The sequence below is a fragment of the Sceloporus occidentalis genome, unplaced genomic scaffold, assembly GCF_023333645.1.
Source record: "Sceloporus occidentalis isolate IW3139 unplaced genomic scaffold, rSceOcc1.0.p SCAF_1, whole genome shotgun sequence".
Taxonomy (NCBI): domain Eukaryota; kingdom Metazoa; phylum Chordata; class Lepidosauria; order Squamata; family Phrynosomatidae; genus Sceloporus; species Sceloporus occidentalis.
In genome coordinates this window covers 173,116,972-173,139,068 of record NW_028316981.1, presented here as the reverse complement: position 1 = coordinate 173,139,068, position 22,097 = coordinate 173,116,972, and the positions used below count along the sequence as shown (strand labels likewise).

Here is a 22,097-nt window from a genome sequence, read left to right as displayed (position 1 = left end):
TGTTCTCATGGCTCCCATTATACATGGACCTCATGCTCTGATGGCTGTTTTTACATGATGCCATTTTTCGTTTTCTTTCAGGAAAGAAAGCAAGAAGGAGCATGACTCAAGATCTGCATCTGAGCCAAAGAAATTTGAAGAGAACCCTACCCCTGTAAGCAATGAATCTGTCTGTCTGTCTGTCTGTCTGTCTGTCTGTCTATTTTTATGCCATCTTTCTCCCAAAAAGTGACCCAAGGTGGCTCATAAGTTAAAAACACTTTAAAAATTTTACAACAAAATTTAAGAACAATTAAAAACAGTATAAAATTACCATAAAAACATACAGAAGTTAAAAACGTAACTAAAACAATGCCCCATATAAAAGCCACCCTGTCATGGTTTTAAAAAGCCTAAATATAGAGTTAAAATCTGCTTTTTTAAGGCTTTGGCAGGAATCAGGTGGTGGTGTGTCTTCATGATTAAATAAACCGGAGCTTATCAAGATGTGGTTCTTTGTCCTTTGAGACTTTACTCCCATTATATACTTCTATCTCAGTTGCATCTAAAATGGACAAGATGCCATATTTCATGTTTTGTTTTGTTATTGTTGCATTTCTATTTCACCTTTTTCTCAACCCTCAAATTCAAGGCTGCTTATGCCCAGTGGCTTATAGGAACAGGGAGGCAGGAGTGAATTTTTATGAAGTACTATGTTCTTGTTTCTCTGCTTTTCTCTAATGGGAGGGATTGGGAGAGGGACCAATAAAAAAGATAAAAAGTAAAAGCTTAAAAGTAAGATGATATGTATTGAATAGGGTCCAGAAGAGGGGAACTAGGAGATGTCTTACATGACAAGAAGCCATGATGCCTTTTTTTTTTTTTTTTGGTCTAGCTATATTTTCTCTCATATCAATGCTAAGAAATGGAAATTCAAACCCAAGTTCCTGTGGTCCAAGCTCTTCCCAATTTGTCAGGCTACCATTTTTTTAATATAAAAAACCTAGAATACTTAAAATGGAACAGGTAGTATTATCATCCTCTCTTCTACATACAGTCTAAAGAATATGTTGCAGAAGCATAATAGCACATACGGTACATTGCCCTCTATTTAAAACTCTTTCTGTCTCTTAATGTCTGTTTTTAAATGATATTTAACACCCCTTTCCTGGTCTTTCTCCCTTGCAGAAATTTAGCTATGCTAGCAAGTATGCTGCTTTGTCAGTGGATGGTGATGATGAAGCTGAGGGAGATGAATATATTGACTAAATTCTCCAGCCCCTCTACGTCGTCTCCTAACCGGTTGCCACCCAGGAACATTCGGAGAGCAAAACCAAACCTTTATTCAGACAAGACAGAAAAATAAAAGCCTACAAGTCAACATCTCCTTGGAGAGACCTTTCTTAATACCTTACTTTAAAAAACAAAAATGAAAAGTGATAAAATTTCTCTTGCATGCTGCTGCAGCCTTTAAAGTATTGAACTAACTGGAGATATCCCTGTTTTAAAAACAAGGTAGCAAGAGAGAAAATGGCAGGTTTCTTTAAAGCAAACAAACAAACAAAAGAATAAGCCTAATATGTGTCTCAAGTGTGACTTCACGCAGCTTCTGATCACATCCAGAGCCCCAGCTTCTTCCTGTTAAAGAGCTGAGGTTAGTGCTTTTGCAGGCCAGGTCCATGTGAGAGAGAGTGTATTGAGGACTTGGACAGCTAAAAACTGTCTCTTTCCCTCTTTGGCCAGCTTGGTTGACTTCTGGAGTATAACCTGAAATAATATGCTTTGAAAGCCTGAGTGCATTGGGGGAAGGAAAGCAAGCATCTTTAGTGACTGGAGGAAAGGATGAGGTGGGTTCCAAGATAGAGAGAGGGTAGTGTCTCTGCATTTAGGTGTGCACTCTATTGGAGTGTGATGAGCAGTTTCTCTCCCACAATCCAGATATTTTTGAAATCCACCAGGAACGGGGGACCCGCAGGTTGGTAGCATTCTTACCAAGGGCATCCTCTTCTTGGAAGTCTCATTGTTGCACTCTTACCCTTTCCAACGTGGAGGGTGCAGACAAATGCTACTGTATAGAAAGCTGTTTTCTGCATGGTTCAACCAAAAAGTGCAGTCTTCCACCCAGCGCAACCCAATCCGTACTGAAGAGGGCTCTATAGTGCTGGGTGTGGAGAGTCTGCAGCTCGGTTGACTCATGTGGAGAGCAGTTTTGCAGGATCTGCCATATGGAATCGGTTTTCAGTATCCTCCCTGCAGGAGGCTGTAATATGTGAAGGAACCATTGGATTTATAGGAATCAATTGCTGGGAGCAACTTCTGAGAAATAGAAAATTTCCTTGGAAGTTTTTTTCCCCCTTTCTGTCCCTTTTTCTTCTGCCTTTAAATCATTGAGCTAGTACTACAAGCATTTATTAAAAATTTAATAACAACCTTTTAAATTTTGGACAGTGTTTAAAGGTAACAAATCTTTGATGGTCCAGCTGAGCATCTTTTGCTGTTGCATCATGTGACTGTTTATCTCCTTTTCTCCAGCTTTGGCATGTGGTGGCTGGCAGACTTTGTTCAACTCTTATGGCAAGGGGTTGACTTTTGTTCTTCATTTGACAACCATCTCCCAGTACCATCCCACATTATCAAGAGTCACTTTTGGAGAATAAAATTCTCTTCTGTTGGTTGTTCTAGCAGTCATGTCCTTTCATTGTTATTGCTTGTGCTAATAGGCAAGGGAAGTGGAAGAGTCGCAGCACAGTGGAACTGAACTAGCACAGGCCCACTATTGAAATTTCAATTACAATGGTGGATGTAGAGCATCTGGCTAGAAGGAGCGGCTGACTTTATGAGGTGATGTACATGCTCATCAAGGAGCTGCCACATTTTACATAGGTTTGTGGGAGGAGAACAGTGTGATTTTTGCTCTTGAAACAAACCCAACTGGATCAAATAGAGCATTTGGCATGTTGTAAAGCTGCAGTGGTTGGTGTCCTATTTCAGTAACTTTTAGCTACAGTTCAAGTCAGTCCTTTGAAATTTAAAGAGCATTGCCATATCCCATGGGCAGGATCTAGAGGAAGGGGAGGGGGAGAGGCCCTACTGTGAGCAGAGATGGATTTGAAATGCAATACTGCTTTGAATTTATTAAATGCAGGGGGAGGGGGGCTACATTTGAGGTAAACTGCTAATTTGCATACCCCAAAATCATTTTCTTCCCTCCCTACCTCCCCTTTGCATATTTCTCTCTTTCTCTCTCTGCTATCAGGATAGGTTCACAAATGGATTGAGTTGCATTTTTCACATTCTGAAGACATGTAAAATTTGTACAAAATATCTTCTATGAAAATGATTTGTAATCTGTGTGGACTTCCTGGGAGATGTCTTTTATTATGTAAAATTCCCCTTCCCCACCCCTCAGGTTTTTTTTCTCCAAATAAAACTAATCTTTAAAATAAGTGTTCAGTGCCAAAGAGTGCTTTGCAAAAATTATCTTGTCTGCTTTTTCCCCATGCAAGGTTCTTTAAAGCATTGGTTTCCAAGCTCTTTTATGGAGGACTTTAGTGAGACAGTTATGTCTTTTGAAAGAACTTCACTGAACTATACAAGGAAGCCTGGGGTATATTCTAAGTTGTACATTCTGTTCAAATTATATATATTCAAATGGACTGCCTCTCAGGCTAAGCAACAGAACCTTTTGCAAATGGATAGGTAAGGAAAGTGGTTTGTAAAAGTTTTTTTTGAAAGGCACTGTTATAAAGCTGTGGTTCTCCAAGTAAGGTGAAAGCAATTGGATAGGCAGTTTAGCTCCCTAGTTTTAAAGATTTTCTAGAAGTTAATGTATATCCACCTTCTTTGAAATATTTTATTCATATTTCTAATAGAAAATACTCCATAATCCTTTTTATATGTTATTTTCAATTCTTCCCAGAAATAAAGGTGTTGTGGGGGGAAGGGGAAAAAACACTGGGGGAGATGGGAAGGTTGCTTGGTTCTGTTTTCCCCCAAGTTCTTTTCAGGCATTCACACCTCTCCTCTGGGGCCAGATAATTTTTTGTAATAATAATTATTAATATTGATCACTCAACCACCCAAAAACCCCTGTACTAAATAAAATGGGGGAAAATCACTTCTGATTAAAGCAAGTTTAATGGTAATATAACATTAAAAAAAGGTGTGGCACTTGAGCAATTCAGAAAGTAGGCCCCAAGCTCACCACAGTTGTCCATTCCTATTATAGCCCTGTGGGGACTGTGTGTCTTTTACTTAAATTATTGACATTAATACTTAACTCTTTGCTGCTTTTTACATTTTTTTAAAACAATTTTTGTATAAACCTGAAAACATTCTGTGTAAGTGAGATGTGCAGCAAAATGTTTTTTGTGTCTCCTCTGTGCCTCAGAAATGCACCTATGCAGTATCTGAATAGAGATGACATAGAGCTGAAATCCACATCCCTATGCACATTGTTCTGGGTGATTCCACCATCACACTCCATCCTTTGATAGCTGCAGGGCCAATATCTTGAAGCATGTTCTCTGTCATATCTTAGGAAGAAACTAAGCTGAACTTGGCTTTTGGTTTCTTTGGAGTGTTTTCATTCTCTTTTAAATTATTCTTTTGTAGATAATGGCACTTTGCTTTTCCTTGCACTTTGGGGGGGCTCTCCATCATGCTTCTTGCGTTTTGTAGCCCCAAAGGGCCTGTTCAGGAAATGCACCAGCTGTGGCACCGAATTGCCAGCTGACAAATGTTTGCTGTTTCTCCTTGTACCTGCAATAGGGACATCTGGTAGATAACATGACAATATAGCTAAGGCTTCATTAGACAAAACTGTTTTAAGATATCTGATGGCAGGCCCTCTGATTCACAACTAACATACCACTCCAAATTGGTCCTCTAGGATGGTCCTCTAGATACTCCTAGGTAATTATCTCCTGTCCTTGCAAATTACTGGATTTTCTCTGCTGACATAAACCTGTTTAGCATTTTAACAGCATCATTGGACTTACAAGTGAGTAGTGCATTGCCATACAAGCTTTCTATGCTCTACGTAAGATTAATCCTTCCCTCCAAGTTAAATTTGTTTGAATAGTGCTTCTAAAGTTGCAGCCTTGTTTTTAATGACTAGAAACATTGTCAGGTTCTAAAAGGGCAGGAATGGCAAGGAAGAAGAAACATGATGGTCTTTGCATTACTCTTGGGGAAAATGGAGATCTGGTGAGTTAGGGTCAACACTAGCATGTCTGAAGTAATGTTGCATGGAATTGCAGGACAGCATTGGTCCTTACGCAAGAGTAGCAGCAGGCAGCTACATGTCTTAGGCAGTGATCTTTGGTACTTGATGCTCTTGCTCAGATGGTCAGCCCAATTGGTGTTCCTGTATCCTCTACACAAATTTGTAAATCCCCCTCCATGGCAGTAATGGAAAAGGACTAAAGGAAGCTCTCAAGAAGCTCTTTACTCTTGCACAATTTTAAGCAATTGACATACAAAACAGACCAACTAAGAATCTGTATTTTTCATCATAGACTTAGGAGTCAACTTGGATGTGGTGAGATTTTAATTCCTGACTCTACAAGTGAAGCTTGCTTTTCAGTGGCATGGCATCTGAGATCTGCCTTAGTGGTACATAAAGGAAGGCTAAAGCTGGTTCCAATCTTACTGACCCCTCTCATTCAAATACATTGAAGCAGGCTCAAGCTAAAACTCTTTACGTTTTCCCCTTCTACAGTAATAAAGTATTGTGTCCCTTAAATTGGGGGTGAGAAAGCCCATCTACTGGCACCCCCTCAGCAGATTTTATTTTAAGTGAAAGGAGAATGCTTCTGGGAGGATCTAAGAGTGTTGATTTTCCTTTAAAACAAATGAGCCCCACAGTCACAGAAAGTTTGTGTGCTCCAAAATGAGGAGCGGTGGTCGTCAAACTGGACTCATTGTTTCTGTTTCTGGGGGAGGTGAGAGATTCAAAATCTCTAAAGCTGTTCTCTAAAGCAGTTTGTAAATTAGGTTAATGTCAATACTGTATGACAAGACTTAGAAAAATTCCTCTTTAAGTACTTCTAGAATCTCACAGTTGTGGCTATTGGCCATGATGACTACAAGATTCTGGAAGTTCAGAAAAGTACCTTTTCCAAGTATAGTGCCAATGATGCAAGTTGAACAGTGGCTTGCGAAAGGTCATTGGCATGACAAAGGTGCTTAGATGTCTTATCACTGAGCTAGCGAGAAAGAACATAGCTCAGTGATAGTATAGGTTTTGCATGGAGAATGCTCCAGATTTCATCACTATCTTAAGCTAGAAGAATCAGGCAGCAGGAGAATGTGAACAATCTGTCCTCCTGTGCTGAAAGCTGTTGCTAGTAGAAGGCAAATTCTGGACCAGAAGGACAAACCATCTGACCTGATACATTGGATATAGCAAGCTGTCCTATAAGTACACAATGTAAGCCAGGATGTTCTCGGCTCACATCTCACCTTGGTAACTGTCCACTTAATAGCATACTAGCAAAGGTGCTGAAAGTGACTGTGTTACACATAACTGTGTTGGGTATGTACAATGGCCCCTTGTTATCCACGGGTTTAGTCCCAGGGCCCCCCCATGAATACAAAAATTTGTGGATGGTCATCCCATTATATGCAATGGCATAGTAAAATGGTGTCCCTTATATGAAGTGGCAAAACCAAAGTTTGCTTTTTGAAATTTTTAAAAATACATAGTTGAATCTGTGGATGCAGAACCTGTGAATATGGAGGGCCAACTGCACTGATTGTAGGAGTAAGGTGGAAATTTGGGTCAGATCTAATCCTAAAAGGTTTCAAAGCAGGATCTTACTTAGACTACTTTATTTCAAGCATGCTGTTAAAAGTGCCCACCCATGTATATGCTTTGTACTGCTGCCATCTCTTAAACATGTCTTTGCTGGAGCACCCATGTTTCTCAGATGCAAGCTTCCTCCAGTTCTCTGCATACGGTCTCTGTTCTAGATGGTGCCTCATCTGCCTGTCTTATGACCAACTCAACCATAGTGTGATTGAATGGGAAACTGCAAAGGACCCAATGCTGACCCATGCTCATCGAACCACACTGAAAGGCTGGAAATACACCAGTGACATTCCAGTTACTTCATTTTGCATCCATAGACTGGACTGTACATCGGATGTGTTGAGGTGGCATATCTGACGAGTTATACCACAACCTGGGACAGGTCAAGGTAGTAAAAATGAAGGCTCTAGCAAGACATTTTGTACTATGATCAAGGTCTAATCAGCAAATAGAACAACAAGTTTCATTTAAATTGCATGTAGACCACAATGCTTTCAAGGCAGCAAATCATTAAATCAAAAATACACAACATATGCAAAATCAACTCAAGTAGCACAGTGACATCGCATGGAAGTTATATCCATAATAATGACTATCCATTCCATTGCAGTGTGTTCACACTGAAATCTTACTATCACCATATTTCAGCCAATTTAGATTCTTTGAGGCATACTTGTGCAGGCAGGACTGCCAGAAAATGTGGTAAATAATGATGGTCCACAATTTTCCTGGGAGACATTGCAAAGCCTTATCCATCCAAGTAGCATTTGGCATGTCACTAGGGCACCATCAAATTGCTGGAGTACAAACTTTGGTGTGATCCCTGGGGCCAATGGCAGGTGGAAGTAAATCTTTAACAAGCAACTGGCATGCTGCTTATTGGCAAGAGTGCAAGGCTGCGCGTGCCACCACCAGTTAGTCACCTGCAATGCTATCTGCACAAAAGCTCGTGTTCCTATTTGCACTTGTTGAAACCTGATTTCTCAAGAATCATCAATTTAAGTGAAGCATCTAGAAGGAGATGTGCTGTGCCTTGTCAACTACAAGTGGTCTATAGAGAGTGATGACATGAGATTATAGAGGATTATACTCTATTGCCAATTAGTATGCAAAGGGATTTTGTAGCATCTTTGAGACTGAGTGAAAGACATTTCTGTAGACTTTCTCTTTTGTAGGGAAGCAAAGCAGCTGAATTATAATATATCCACAAACTCCAAGCCATCAGTAGTGGGTAGAACAGTGACAAAGGCTGCCTGGCACACTACAGATATTATAATACTGGTTTAGAGTCCAGGCTCATGAGACTGCTCTTAACCAGTTTCTGGTTCTCAGCTTGCACACACTACACATTCCAATACTCCCTCCACCATTCATATGGTCATCTACCCACCCTGGCCTCAAGAAACAGTTCCTCCTACCTTTGTCCTTCAACAACCATAGCTAAACCTGGTCACTTCATTGCCATATCCACAAGTTTGGCTTTTTTATGTCTATATATACAGCCTGATTATAAAGGTCCTTCCTCAGTACTAGTTCATTCCATACAACTGAGGAAGCAGACCTAGTCTACGAAAGCTTATGCTACAACATCTTTTGCTCAGTCAGTTTCAAAGGTACTACAAGATCTCTCTGCATACTGATATTCCAGACTAACACAGCTATGTCTCTGAAATATTTTGCCAGTTAGGACCTGTGTGTATGTTGTCAATATAGTTCCTGCAATGGTTCAGTACTTTTATTCTGATCATCTGTAGTAGCCACAGCTGACAACAACATGGATTGCTGTGAACCAACCTATCCAGAATGTTCTGAGACGGTCAACTCCAGCACAGTAGGGGAGAGGAGCAGGTAAATTCAAAACACACAGGCTGAAACCCCAAGCCTCCTCTGAAGAATCAGAGCCAAATGTTTGTACAGTTGCTGACATCCCACAGAGGAATGTGCAATAAGAAGGTTGATGTTATCCAGCATGAAAATGCAAGGCCCTTGAGATCCTTGATTTGTCATCCCATATCCTCTGTGGTTACTTATAAATGGTTTGATACATAATTCTGCTTCCAGCACATACAGTCTTAGGGTACCAATTGGTGGGGAATACATGTTACATACTTGGATCGAAATGAATCTGTACTTGGGTTCTACTTAGTAGCATTTTATGCTTTCCTACCTCAGTTTTAAAACCATCTTTGCTAGTTTGCTCGCGCATTCATTCATTTAATAAATACACCATCTTTCTCATAATATGGGACTCATATGGTGGGTGTGTCTCCCTGCTAGCTATTTGTAGACATATTAGCAAATGTGTTGTATTTTTTAAAAAAATAAAGCATTAGTGGGAACTTTTCTGCAGTATCATAAAGAACAGGGTTTAAAATGTATTGTTTTAAATGGAACATTTAAATTTCTTTTTACTTTTTTAAATTTCTTTTTATATCTTTTAAAGTGGATGTTTAATTTGTTTTAATATTGTGAATGGATTTATTCCATTTTATTGTTTATTTTTTGCCTTTCATTGTCTTGTTTTAAGTTGTAAGCCACCTTGAGTCCCAATTTTTGGGGAAAGGTGGGAAACAAATAATAATTTCTAGAAGAAGAGAGCAGCATAACCTCACTGGTCACTGTGCCATAATGTCAGTAGAATTATCCTCACATCTACTTAAAGCACAGGTTTCCAACCTGGGGTGAAATTTCAGGGGGTACTAAAAAGAGTGGTTTGCATTGAGTCATGAATAATGAGTCAGTTTTTTCTGAATAAATTAGAATCTAATTGCTCAATTTAGATTTGCATTTTACACACTGAGTTAAAAGCATATTTTTTAAAGTTCAGTTTGTTTATCTGTTGAGGTTCAAAAATTAGAAATTAGACTTCTTCATCTTCAAATGTGATATTATTTATGTAGGGTGTGCAAACATTACTCAAATATTTCCTAGGGGTATGGGGCTTAGAAAGGTAGGGAACCACTGACTTAAGGGTGTACATTCATCCATGAAACACTATCGTGCACCTCATCCACTTTGGTCCAGGCAAAGATGCTAGCAAACATTTCTTGCCCCCGGTTCTGATCCCTACAGTCATCTGCAATTCCCTTACTATGTGCCTCCTTTGCTTGCTCCCCTGCATAAGCCAAGGCACTGTGCAGGGGCCATTGAGGCACAAGTAAAAATTGGACAGATTTGCAAAATGCTTGCCTAGGCTGTTTTATCGGCATAGGTGCAAACTTGGAAATCGTTGCTCTATTCAATTAAAGTTAGCATAATAGACAATGACCTGTGTGCCTGCTGCTCAGTCTGCAGCCCAGGTTGATGGGCAATGTCAAGCCACCTACTGCTCTCTCCTTTGTTTTGATCTGGACAAACTCCAAGTAGAAAACAAATGTTCCAACAGAGGACAGTCCTCAAGTCACAGGAAAGAGGAAACAGAGTTCAGGTACCTAAAGAAAACTCCGCAAAACTACACGTTGCTCTTCATACATGGAAAGAGAATGTGGAGGGAGATAAAAGACCCCTTTGCTTTGATTACTTATGGCTGCAGGAACGTAACTATAGAGAAGGTGGAGGCAGGTGCAAAATGAGTTCACTGCTTCCTAAATAAGATTTCTGTTACCTAATGAAATATTCCTCCAGTCTCCACATTTTTAGCACTGCAGTAGCTTAAAACTTCAAATGAGCATTTAGAAATACAGTATAGGCACCCCAAAGAGCCTGAAATGACAGCCTTATAGCTGAACATTAAGAGACCTGTGAAGATGCCAGCCACAGATGCTGGTGAAATGTCAGAAACAAACTCTTCTAGAACATGGCCACATAGCCCGAAATACCCACCAAAAAGTATAAAACAAAAATAATTACCACAGAGGAGCTACATAAATTCAGTCTATACAATGAGCAAACAGCTTTCCATACCTATGATCAATTACTGATCAGAACGCAAACTGTAGTCAAGAAATCAGAAGAAGACTAGTAGGAATGGGAAGGGCACCTATAGAAGAACTAGACAAGATCCTTAAGGGCAAAGATATAAAAGTGAACACTAAAGTCAGGATCATCCAAACCATAGTATTTCCCATCATCATGTATGGATGTGAGAGCTGAATGATGAAGAAAGCTGACAGAAAATTCATTTGACATACAGTATTGGAGAAGAGTGTTGAGGATACTATGGATGGCCAAAAAGATGAGCTATTCCTGGAAGCCAAGCTGACCAAACTGAGGCTTCTAGGGTTAACTCAGGCTTGTCAGCCATATCATGAGAAGGCAGGACTCACTAGAAAAGACAATAATGCTTGGAAAGGTGGTGAGCAATAGGAAGAGAGGAAGACTACATATCAGATGGATAGATTCAATCAAGGCAGCCATGGCCCTGAGCTTGTAGAAAGTTGAGCAGAGAGGTTGATGATAGTGGGCCTTGGAGATGTCTCATTCACAGGGTTGCCATGAGTCAAGGTTGACTCAAAGTCAGTTAACAACAACATCCATAGAAGTTACTGAGGAAATGCAGGCACAGCAAATGTAAGAGTTCTAGGTGTGAACTATTTTCAGTACCTCATTCTCTGCAATGTTAGAAATTTTGGGAGTGGAGGAAAATTTCATTTGATGGGGCAGAAGTCATACTTTGTCTACCACCACCACCACCTCCCCTCCCCCCCCCCACACACTCTACATCCCTGTATGGCTGTGTTTTCTTTTTAAGACAAGGGAAACGTTAGATATTTTGGATTCTGATTTTCAAAAGCTCCAGCTGGGGCGGTCACTAATAAGTGATTGTAGAGTGGTTAGAGGGCCAAGGGTTTCCTACTCTTGGTCTAAGGTCCACTGGAACCTTAGTGGTGGGAGGGTGCACTTAACCACCCTTCCCTACCTATGTCTTTCAGCTGGGCTGAAGGCAGAAGGCTTCCTTTCTATCATGTCGAGAGCATAATTCATGCAACCTCATTCACTAAAGGCTGTGAGAACACATATTGGAGATTCAAATACTGTATGGCCTTTTAGAGGATGTTGAACTCCATCTCCCATTAGCTCTAGCCATAACAGCTGGCAGTTATGCAATGGGAACTATAGTCCAGAAACAGTTGGAACATCAGGCATTCTCCAGCCCAGATGTTACAAACACACACACACATACACACACACACACCCTATCTCTCCCTCTCTGTCTCTCTCTCTCACACACACAGACACACACAGATACACATACACACATGGTTCTTCTTTAGCAGTTAGTACATCGAGCCAATCCTCTTGGCCCTTCAGCACTTGCTCAATGGCAAAAGTGTCCCCTCTTCTAGTCTCTGACCATGGCTCTGGTTCAATGGTTAAACATGCAGAAATTCTGTTTTCCTGAGTGTTTTAGTGGGATTAGAAGTGATGGACTTGTTTATTTACTTGGAAGGAGGAGGGTGTGTGAGAGATGAATGAAGCTTTGATTATTTTCCATATTTTTCTGAAGAAATCAGAATTGCCTCTTTCTTTGCTTGCACAATTAGGTCTCTGTGCCTGCTTCCCTGGGTTTGGGTTGACAGTCTAATCTGTTAGTCAATTCCACTTTCCTCCCCTCTGGCCAAAGAAATTGGGAAGTTCAAGTGTTGTTTCATAAGCAGCAGAAGAACATAGTTCTTTTTTCCTTGTGTATCATTCTCCCCACACATTTTTTAACCAAAGCAGAGCAAGCTGTGCCACCTTCCCTGCTGGAGAAACATTCTAGCTCCTGGCAAAGTCCAGCAGCTCCTCTCCAGCTGCAGAACTTACCTTATTTCAACTCATTTGAACTGCGAGTGGTTGCATTTTACATACTTTTCCAAAGGAGAGATTCCTGACTTGTGGGCAGCAAAAGCATCTGAAGCATACCTGGAAAGTTTAAGTTGGACAATACAGAGCTCTTCAAGGTCTATTGGACTGCAACTCCCACCATGCCTGCTGTGAAATGTAGTCCGACAATACAAGTATGTGGAGGGCTACACTTTTTCTGTTGCTGCCAAATTGACAATTAAAGTGGTGAAGTCTTGTGCTGTGTAGACATATCTCCTCTTTCTGCTAGTTAGTTGGTAGTAATGTTTGTCCATTGAGTCAGCATGGTGAAGTGGTTCAAGTGTTGGAGTAGGGCTGCGAGAGGCAAGGGTTCAAATTCCTGCTCAGCCATAAAAATCCACTATGTGACCTTGGCCAAGTCACACTCTCTCAGTCTTAGAGGAAGCAAAAGGAAATCTACTAAGGGCCCATCATGGTATAGTATCTCTCTGGGCAGTTGGGTGCCTAGCTGGTTAGCAAGCGAAGAAACAAAGTATCAGTCTGCCCTTATTACATATCTCTGATGCTTGATTGCTATTGACCAGAAAAAGTTGGAACTTCATATCTTCCAGCTGCTTCCCCTTCTTTCTGTTGAAGCAATGAAAGATTCTTCATAAACAATGCAGTACACTATTTCAGCCATAAAGAATATGCTGTTGTTGTAGTTGTTTGTGAAGCAAAAAGAGCCCCACTGAACTCAGCTTGACTTGGTTTCAGATAAATAGCATTTGGCTTTAAGTTGTACAGATAGCACACCAGCATAAAAACATCAAAACATCAAAAAGGACGTTGATAAACTGGAGCGTGTCCAAAGAAGGATGACTAAAGTGGTGAAGGGTCTGGAAACCATGCCCTATGAGGAAAGACTTAGGGAGCTGGGAATGTTTAGCCTGGAGAAGAGAAAGTTAAGAGATGATATGATAGCCCTGTTTAAATATTTGAAGGGATGTCATATTGAGGAGGGAACAAGCTTGTTTTCTGCTGCTCCAGAGAACAGGATCCGGAATAATAGATGCAAGCTACAGGAAAAGAGATTCCACTTCAACATTAGGAGGAACTTCCTGACAGTAAGGGCTGTTCGACAGTGGAAAAAACTCCCTCAGAGAATGGTGGAGTCTCCTTCCTTAGAGGTCTTTAAGCAGAGGCTGGATGGCCATCTGTCGAGGGTGCTTGATTGAGAGTTCCTGCATGGCAGAATGGGGTTGGATTGGTCTCTTGTGGTCTCTTCCAACTCTATGATTCTCTGATTCTATAATTCTCTGATTGTATGTGTGTTGGACTATGACTCTGGAAATCAGGGTTCAAATCCTCTTTTGGCCATGAAAACCCACAGAGTGACCTTGGGCAAGTCAAACGCTTATCAGCTTTACAGGAGGACAACAGCAAACTTTCTCTGAATAAATTTTGCCAAGATGGAGATTGCCATAAGTCAGAGTCAACTTGAAGGCATTTATCTAAGGCTTTGAATAAGAATGAGCTAGGATTCCCTAATGTAGCTTCTACTACAATTGTCAGACGGTCTGTGTCTAGGTTTGTGGGGAGACGTCCTTATCAAAGTACCTTTTGTATAGGCCAGTGATGGTGAACCATTTACAGACCGAGTGCCCAAAATGCAACCCAGATCCCACTTATTTATTGCAAAGTGCCATGTCTCTCTAGGGCGACAGCATGTGTGCCCACAGAGATGGCTCTGAGTGCCACCTCTGGCACGTGTACCATAGGTTCGCCATCACTGGTATAGGCCTTAACCTCAGATTGCAGACTTATCTACTGGCATCCATTTCATATTTCACAAGTGCCTTCAACATGGCATTGCTTGAAGGCAGGACTGAGCAAAGTACAGGTCTTTGGTCACACACAGTCCCTCAGGGTCATTTTTGTGGCTCCCAGGCTTCCCCAGGATTAAAACATATTTTTTGCTCCAGAATAGCAATAGCATGTACATATCTATACTGCTTATCAGTGAACTCAGCACTCTTTAAGCGTTTTACAATCTGTAAGCCAATTGCCCTCGACAAGCTGGGTATTCATTTTACTGACCTATGAAATAATAAAGGCTGATTCAACCTGGGAGCCCCTAGGATCAAACTCACAAACTTGTGGCTCCAGGACTGGCATTTCACCACTGCGCCACCAGGGATCCCTATCCCATTGTAGTAAGGTGGAAGTAGAGACTGGGAGAGTTGAGAGGGCTAAGGAGGACCAGGTGGAGGAAATGAGGAAAGAACCCCAGGAGGAGGAGCCAGACGAGCAGAGGGCGGGCTGTGCAGAGAATATAAGGAAGGAGGAGACAGCTTGCGCAGGGAGAGGGAGAAGGCGCGGAAGAGGGGGACGCGGTGAGGCGGTCAAGTTAAGAGGAGGAAAGGTAACTCAAAGTCCCCAGAGAGTGGGAAGGCCTGTTTCTTTGGTCGGGAAAGCCAGCCCTCGGAGGCCAGGTCCACATGAGACTGTTAGGCTAGTCGACCCGCGAGTAGAAGGGGACTTTGCCTACCCCGGAGAAGGTGCCTGGTGTCGACGGGACCAAGGGAGTCTCGAGGGTGAATGGTGGGACCCAAAGGGAGAAGCCTGGGAACAAGGCCCACGACCCCAAGACTGGGAAAAGGCAGATAGGGAGGCCTTGGAGAAGCACGCGGGTGGAAGGCGAGGCGGGGAGCACGCCCTGAACCAGGACGAAGAGCCCCCGGAAGACTTACCTCAGGCGACTTGCTAGAAAGGGGACTTACGGACACTTCTTTTCTTTGCCTGTTTGGCTGTTACCTTGTTTGTTGCCAATAAAGGCGTTATTGTTGCTGCAACCCAGTACTGGAGGAAAGTTTGTTTCCCACGTGGAAGGGAGGGCCCTCCATTTTTCTCCCGCCATGCAACCTGCTGCGCCAGCCCCGCCCACACCCATCAAATGTTATGGCCCCCAATGCCATCAAATGCACTCCAGGGGATGTGGATGGCTTTTCCATCACATTTGGAGGCCTCCTGGGGCTCCCCAGGACTCTTTTTTTTTTACAATTTTCTTTTTTAATCATTGTTTTGTCCCCAAGTGCCCCAATATGATACTAGGGGGCAAGAGATGCATCTCCACCACATTCTGCAGCACTGCTGGGCCAATTTATGTCCAGGAGATGGCTTTGCTGAAACAGGAAATGAACAGGGAATTACTTCGGCTTGCTTCCGCTTGTTAAACAGGCCTCTCCTGGGCCTAACGTGCTTTAGGAAATCCCAAAAGCATGGCGAATGTGCCCCCCATATCCCCTAGAGGCCATTTGGGGGCTTTTACTTTTATTTTTGTGGAAGAAGGCACAGTAGAGAGGTGGTGTCTCTTTAGAGTGCAAGTCTAAAGGCAAGGACTGTCTGGTCTGCTTTTTATCGACTTGTAAGCTGTTCCAAAGACCTCCCTATCTACAAAGCAACTTATAAATTATATATGTTTTCATGTGCAAAGGATGCTACCCCTTTCAATCTAAAGGACCTTTGGCCTGGTGCCCAGTGTCTTGGAAAACAGTTCTGAACAAACTGGACTTGTTCGTGTAGTAAAAGAGACTCATTTAACGTTTAACAGGAAACTGAACCAAACCGTCAGTCAATGGCCAGTGATTTCTTCTCAAGTTGTAAATGAAAATAGCAGCATCAATAAAAACAGGATAAATGCTGGGTGGAATCAACTCCTACACATCACATCACACAGACAGTGATGGCCCATAGCATTATGGTGCTAGGGACAGAAAACCAAAACGCAGCTGCCATCTCCCTTCTGGCTTTAGTAAAAATATTGTTACATAACTCTTCAACACTGTTACATCCTCACAGATTAAAAATGGGACATGTGAGGTCAAGCAACTTCAGTGCATGGTCAAGATGGCAAAACTTATTAATGAGGAAGAACACACACTTGGGGAAGCTTGGGGAAACTATGGAGATTATTGTAAGAAGCTTCCCTCCTGATGCTACTGCAACTTTTTAAACACCCGAAACAGCAACTATTCTTATCAAATTACCATGCAATTACGAACTGATAACAGGTTGCGTATGAATCTTATCACTCTACCATTCCCTTTACTCATTAGCTATCCAAGATTAATCAGTAAAATAGTGTTGCCTTTGATAGTGGGATGTGTGCAGTGAAAGCCTTTTAAATCTTATCACCTCAGATGAAATGGTTGTCTTCTCAGCAGGAAGAAGTCTGTTTCCATTGGGAATGGTGTGTGTGTTTGTGTGTCCATGCAGTAAAAGCCCTTCAAATCCTTTCTTCTGGCCAACACTCCTCAACAGTCTTGCATTCATTAGGAATGGGGAGGAGTGCAGTGAAACCAGTTTAAATTCCCTTCTCTCTGAATCCCCTCTGAATGACCTATGGCACATACTTCAATGATGGGCTAGCTATGAGATCGATAGCTATTCATGAGATCTTCCCATTCATTAAAAGCAGCGGTAGAAGCACAGATTGACTACAGGATACCTACTGCCTAGCCACAATGTGGTGCAATAAGCTCCCGTCATTACAGTTTCAATCCTGCTTCTAGCCCACTATTGAAAAGCCATCTCCTACAGCAGTTTGCTGATGCTTGAGCTTACTGGGAAGGGCAAGACTTAGCCTCCCTCTTTCCTCCCTTCCTACTGAACTAGCTCAGTGCAAACTATTTTTGCAATTTGAAGTCACTCTGCAGCAACTGATGTACGGTGAGGAGAAGAAGAAAGTTAGGGGAAGAGAGAAACTGGAATGTAGTAAAAGCAATAGGAATAGTGGGAAGATAGAGCATTAATTGAGACTGTTCCTTCCAAATTGGGACACTCAGAGATCATACGGTTATAGATGGTGACACATTGGCTCCCTCAAGGTGCACCATTTGGTCTCTGTGTTGATAGATTTGGGCAGTAGTGGACTCAGTCTGGAAGCAATTTGAGGCATGGAAACACCACTGAGATTGTGATGTGTTATCTCCTATTAAGCTCCCAGAAATAATTTTTTAAAATAGGCAGGAAAGGAGAGCAGTCTCAGGTCTTTTCTATCACACACACTGTCAAGCACTCTAGGGCCAAAGACATGGGAGCCTTTTTAATTATTTGATTTATTTATTATAATTATACCCTGCCTTTCCATTAAAAATCATTCAGAAGGCAACAACAAATAGTACTGGACTGTAAGTAAAGTATCAGTTTAAACAGAATAATTACAAAAACAAACAATACATATCAGATTAAAACCTACTCTAGAAACAGGTAAAAATAAAAAATAAAAAATCTCCCTGAATAAAAATGTTTTATTGCAGCAGAACAACAACAGAATAGTGTGCTAAAGAAAGAGGCTTTGCTTAGAACTTGGGTGTATACACATTGCAGCAATAAAGCTATTTGACACCACTTTCACTGTCGTGTCTTATACTACAGAATCCTGGACTCTGTAGCTTGATGAGGCACCAGAGCTCTCTGACTGACTAGGCTGAATACTTCACTAAACTACAAATCCCAGGATTCCACATGATGGAGTTAAAGTAGTGTCAAGCTGCTTTATTTCTGCAGGGTGGCAGAGCTGCTTGTCTTCTCCATGGAGTACTGTATGGATGACTCTGCAGTCATCTTTTAAAGCTAGGATGTGGGTGTGGGTGTCTGTTGGACTCTACTCTTCATCAGCTCCTGCCAGGTATGAGATGCTGGGATGTTGGGAACAGTCTTCATCAACATCTGGAAGGTTCCCCAGACCTGTTTTATAGCACTGTAAAAGGACAGTTGAGTGTTTGAAAGCAGCCTCTGTTTCAGCCAAACTCAGACTGGAGAGCGCTTCCAAAATAAAGAACCATCAGGAGAAAAGGCACAGCAGGAACCTTGAAACTGTCCTGTAGCTAGGACCTGGACAACAAGCTCCGGAGCAGATAGATAGTGGGATTTATTGAGATTTATTAAATTGTAGTAATGATTTCTAAACATATGTTGATACATACAAATAAGTAGCACACTGAGATATGCAAATATGTATGCTCTTGTCTTTTGAGGCAGCAGGCAATGTATAAATGGCCATACTATGTCTGGATTTGGCAGAGATTGTGAAGCCTGAGGTTGGTTAGATAATCTGAACTCCTTATTTGCGTAAAAGTTAAAAAAAAGAGTTTGATCAGTAAATTTTAAAAAGACATTGCCCTGCTCACCCCCCAAATATGTGCAGGATTACCATATCGTATTGTTGTGACAAGAAGAATATTTTCTTCAAGAGCATGATTCTTTCTCAGTGATTAAAAAAAACAGAAACAAAACTGTGCCATGTTTACACAATGCACATTGTTTGTTTGTTTGTTTTCATCAATGATATCCCTCCTTCTTCCCAACAATGGGACTCAGGATCTTTAATAACATATCTAAAAGAATACAGATTAAAAACTATATTAACATTTTGATGAAAGTGTATAAATATAAAATTATCAAAAAAGCAATTTATCAGGTTACAATATTAAAAAATATTCATTAAAAGAGTATACAGACCACAAAACATAAAATGCACAGCATATAATTAAAAGCTCATCCCATTACATTTCCAAAAGTCTGGTGGCACAAGACTGTTTTCCATTGCTGATGGAAGGGGAAGAAGGGAGGAACTATTCGGTCACTTTGGAGAGGGCTTTCCAAACACTGGGAGCAACCACTGAGAAGGCCCTCTCCCTCATTCCCTCCAAATGAGCCTAATGGTGGGACAAACGGTAGGACAAAAAGAAGGGCATCTCCAGGCGATCTTAAAGCTCTATTGTGATCATAAGGCAGACATGTCTCTCAGATAGCCTTGTCCCAACACATATGTGAGGAGTCCAGAGGGCAATGAAAAATGAGAAAGTGGCATTAGGAACCCAAAAGGAAGCCTTGTCTCATCCCAGATCATAAAACTTCACATTCAAAAGAGTGTCCTTTATCACAATGCTACTCAAAGTGATGGTCCCTGGATCGATGCGGGTCCACCTGTGGGCCACTGGCAAGTTTCCAGGTAACAAAAAAAGCATTGGGTAAAAATATGGTACTAGTTCCTGGCACCATGGGGAGAAATAAATGAATGAATAAAAGAAAAGAAAGTGTCAGTCACTCACATCAGAGGAGCAGTGTTCTGCCATTTCTACATTCCCCCCAACATTTCACAGGTGAAAACCTGAACACAGCACATGGTCAAGATGGCAAACGTTATTAATGAGGAAAAGCACACAAGTTAGGAAAGATTACAGCAGTTGGTTTTTACCAGAGTCTACAGGGAAGAACAAGATGGTGCCCTCTCCTACTTTTGCACTTTAGTTTACAACAAGTGAAGTAAGCCTAAGGGGGGAAAGGTAAAGGAATACAGAGAAACAAGAGCATTTTAAAAGTAGCTGAAAGTGCAGGACAACAGAAGATTAACTGGAATTGTCCCTGACACATTAGAACAGTTGGAAGATATGCATCTGTCCAAAGGACTTCAATAAACCAGGGTAGTGGCTATCCAGATGTCTTAGCTTACAGTTCCCATCAGCTCCACCCAGGATAGCCAGTGATAGTGGATTGTATGAGGTGTAGTCCAAAACATCCAGAGGTTCAAAGTTCCCTACCCCTGCTTTCCCCATAGGGCAACATCCAGCCTGGCATCACAGGGAAGCAACAACCTACTCTCCAACATGTCACGGATGAAAACTGGGGCATGTGCAACCAAGCAGAAGCAGAATGTGGTCTAGATGGCAAGTTATTAATGAGGAAGAAATTCAAGCTAGAAGAGGCTGCTTTTGCCTGAGCCTACTGGGACAGGCAAAATGTGCACTTCTCTCACTGATCTTCACCCCACCGACACCATCTTTTTGGCATTATAAAGGGATGCAGGCAAATGCCACAGCCTGTTTCTGCCCAAATGGAAATGTTTGGGGAGCAGTGGTGTCACTCCTCTTTGGGTGTCACCTGGTGCAGTCTGAACCCCTGCACCATCCCTCACTCCTAGTGATGCCACTGTGGGAGAGGAGGGTAATAAGCAACGAGAAGTGCACATTCTGTGACAACAGAAAAGGTGCCCTGATGCTGGATCAGAGCAAAGGTCTGTGCAGAACAGCATCCTGCTTCCCACAGTTCTCAGTCCAAGGATGCCTATGGAAAGCCCACAAACCAGGACATGGATGCCTTCCCATTAGGTTGCATCCAATGGTAAAATGTTGCTTCAAGAGCGCAAGGGCAAAGAGACACAGCCTCTGTTGCTTTACAAGCTTCTTTCCCTTGAGACCAACCAGCCAGTAAGCTGTAGTTCTTTTTCTCAGAGCTGAGTCACACACATGTTTCCCCTGTCCTTCCTAAGCAGTAATCAGGACCAGATTATTTTCTCTCTCTCTCTTCTTGAAGAAACCCTTTCAAAGGCTGAAAAGCGACCCACACCCCACTCAAAATCTGAAATCCCTTTCAAAAAGGAGGCATGTATTGTTATTACTATTTACTGCAGCGGGTGGTTTTGAAAACCTTTAATAAACATTACTGTGGAGATTATTTTGTAGTTTGTTGTCTTCAGAGCCTTCTCTAAAGGAAAAAAATGATGCAAAAAGAAAGGATTTTAATAATACAAAGAGCCCTCCTGAGTCACGCCAAACTATCTAACCCAGAGCTTGGAAAAGTCACTTTTTGGAGCACAACTCCTGCTGGCTGAAGGAGTTGGGGAGCTGTCATCCAAAAAATTGCCTTTTCCAGGTTTTGACTTTTTCCAACATTGGAATAGCCAGATTGCTCTTGTGCCAAGGACATATTTAGGCATCTCTGCCACCCTTCCTCTATGTCCTGCATCATCTCCAGATAGCAATGCCATACTTTAGTTTTACAATTTATCAGATCGTTTTCTTAACAAGACAGTAATATCAGTCAGTTCAAATTCACCTTCTACTGCTTGATGTCCTCCTGATGGTTTAGAGTAGATTACAGATGGGCATGGCTGGTGATAGTTTCAGGAGATGCTGGGAGTTGCAGTCCAAAACAAGTGGAGGAACCCCTGCTAGAAAAAAGCACTTGCAATATTTGGGTTTGCCTCACAATATAATTGCCTACTAGACCATTAACTCAGGTGGGGGGCCCTGCTCTGTTTTATCTGAAAATGGAATCAATATAAATTGCGTGTTAATATATTTCTTCCTCCTTTTCCCTACATATTCAGTCTGACATCCCCCACCATTTAGATCCCCCCAAGTATATCTTTCTTGTTCACTCAGAAGTAATTGGAATAGATATAGCATAGTAGTTTTGTTGTTATTTGTGCTCAGGTCGACTTGCACCCTAGGAATGAGTGAACTCCAAGATCTCCTGTCATCAAATGCTATGTTCAGGTCTTTCAGTTACTTAACTAGTAAAACATCTAAGTAATGAGGCGAATGGTTAAAGTACTCTAAAGGCATCAGATCCTGCCTGATCTTGGAAGCTAAGCAGCCCTGGTGGGTACTTGGATGGAAAACTGCCAACAAAGACCAGGTGCTGTAGGCTGTATTCCAGAGGAAGGAACTGGCAAAATCACCTCTGAGTTTTATGTTTCCAAGAAAACCCTGAGAAATTCATGGCATCTGCA

At 41.7% G+C, this 22,097-nt stretch overlaps 1 protein-coding gene across 1 annotated transcript in view; it reads left to right on the top strand.

Moving 5' to 3' along the window:
• Nucleotides 1-3,425, top strand: part of EIF4B (eukaryotic translation initiation factor 4B) — a 40,767-nt gene extending 37,342 nt beyond the window's left edge. Inside the window, exons 14-15 of the mRNA XM_089482533.1 lie at nucleotides 82-154; nucleotides 1,168-3,425. Of these exons, the coding sequence (XP_089338659.1) occupies nucleotides 82-154; nucleotides 1,168-1,248 (154 nt within the window). The 3' untranslated portion in view covers nucleotides 1,249-3,425. The remainder of the gene's footprint in view (nucleotides 1-81; nucleotides 155-1,167) is intronic.
• Nucleotides 3,426-22,097: the final 18,672 nt, after the last annotated feature.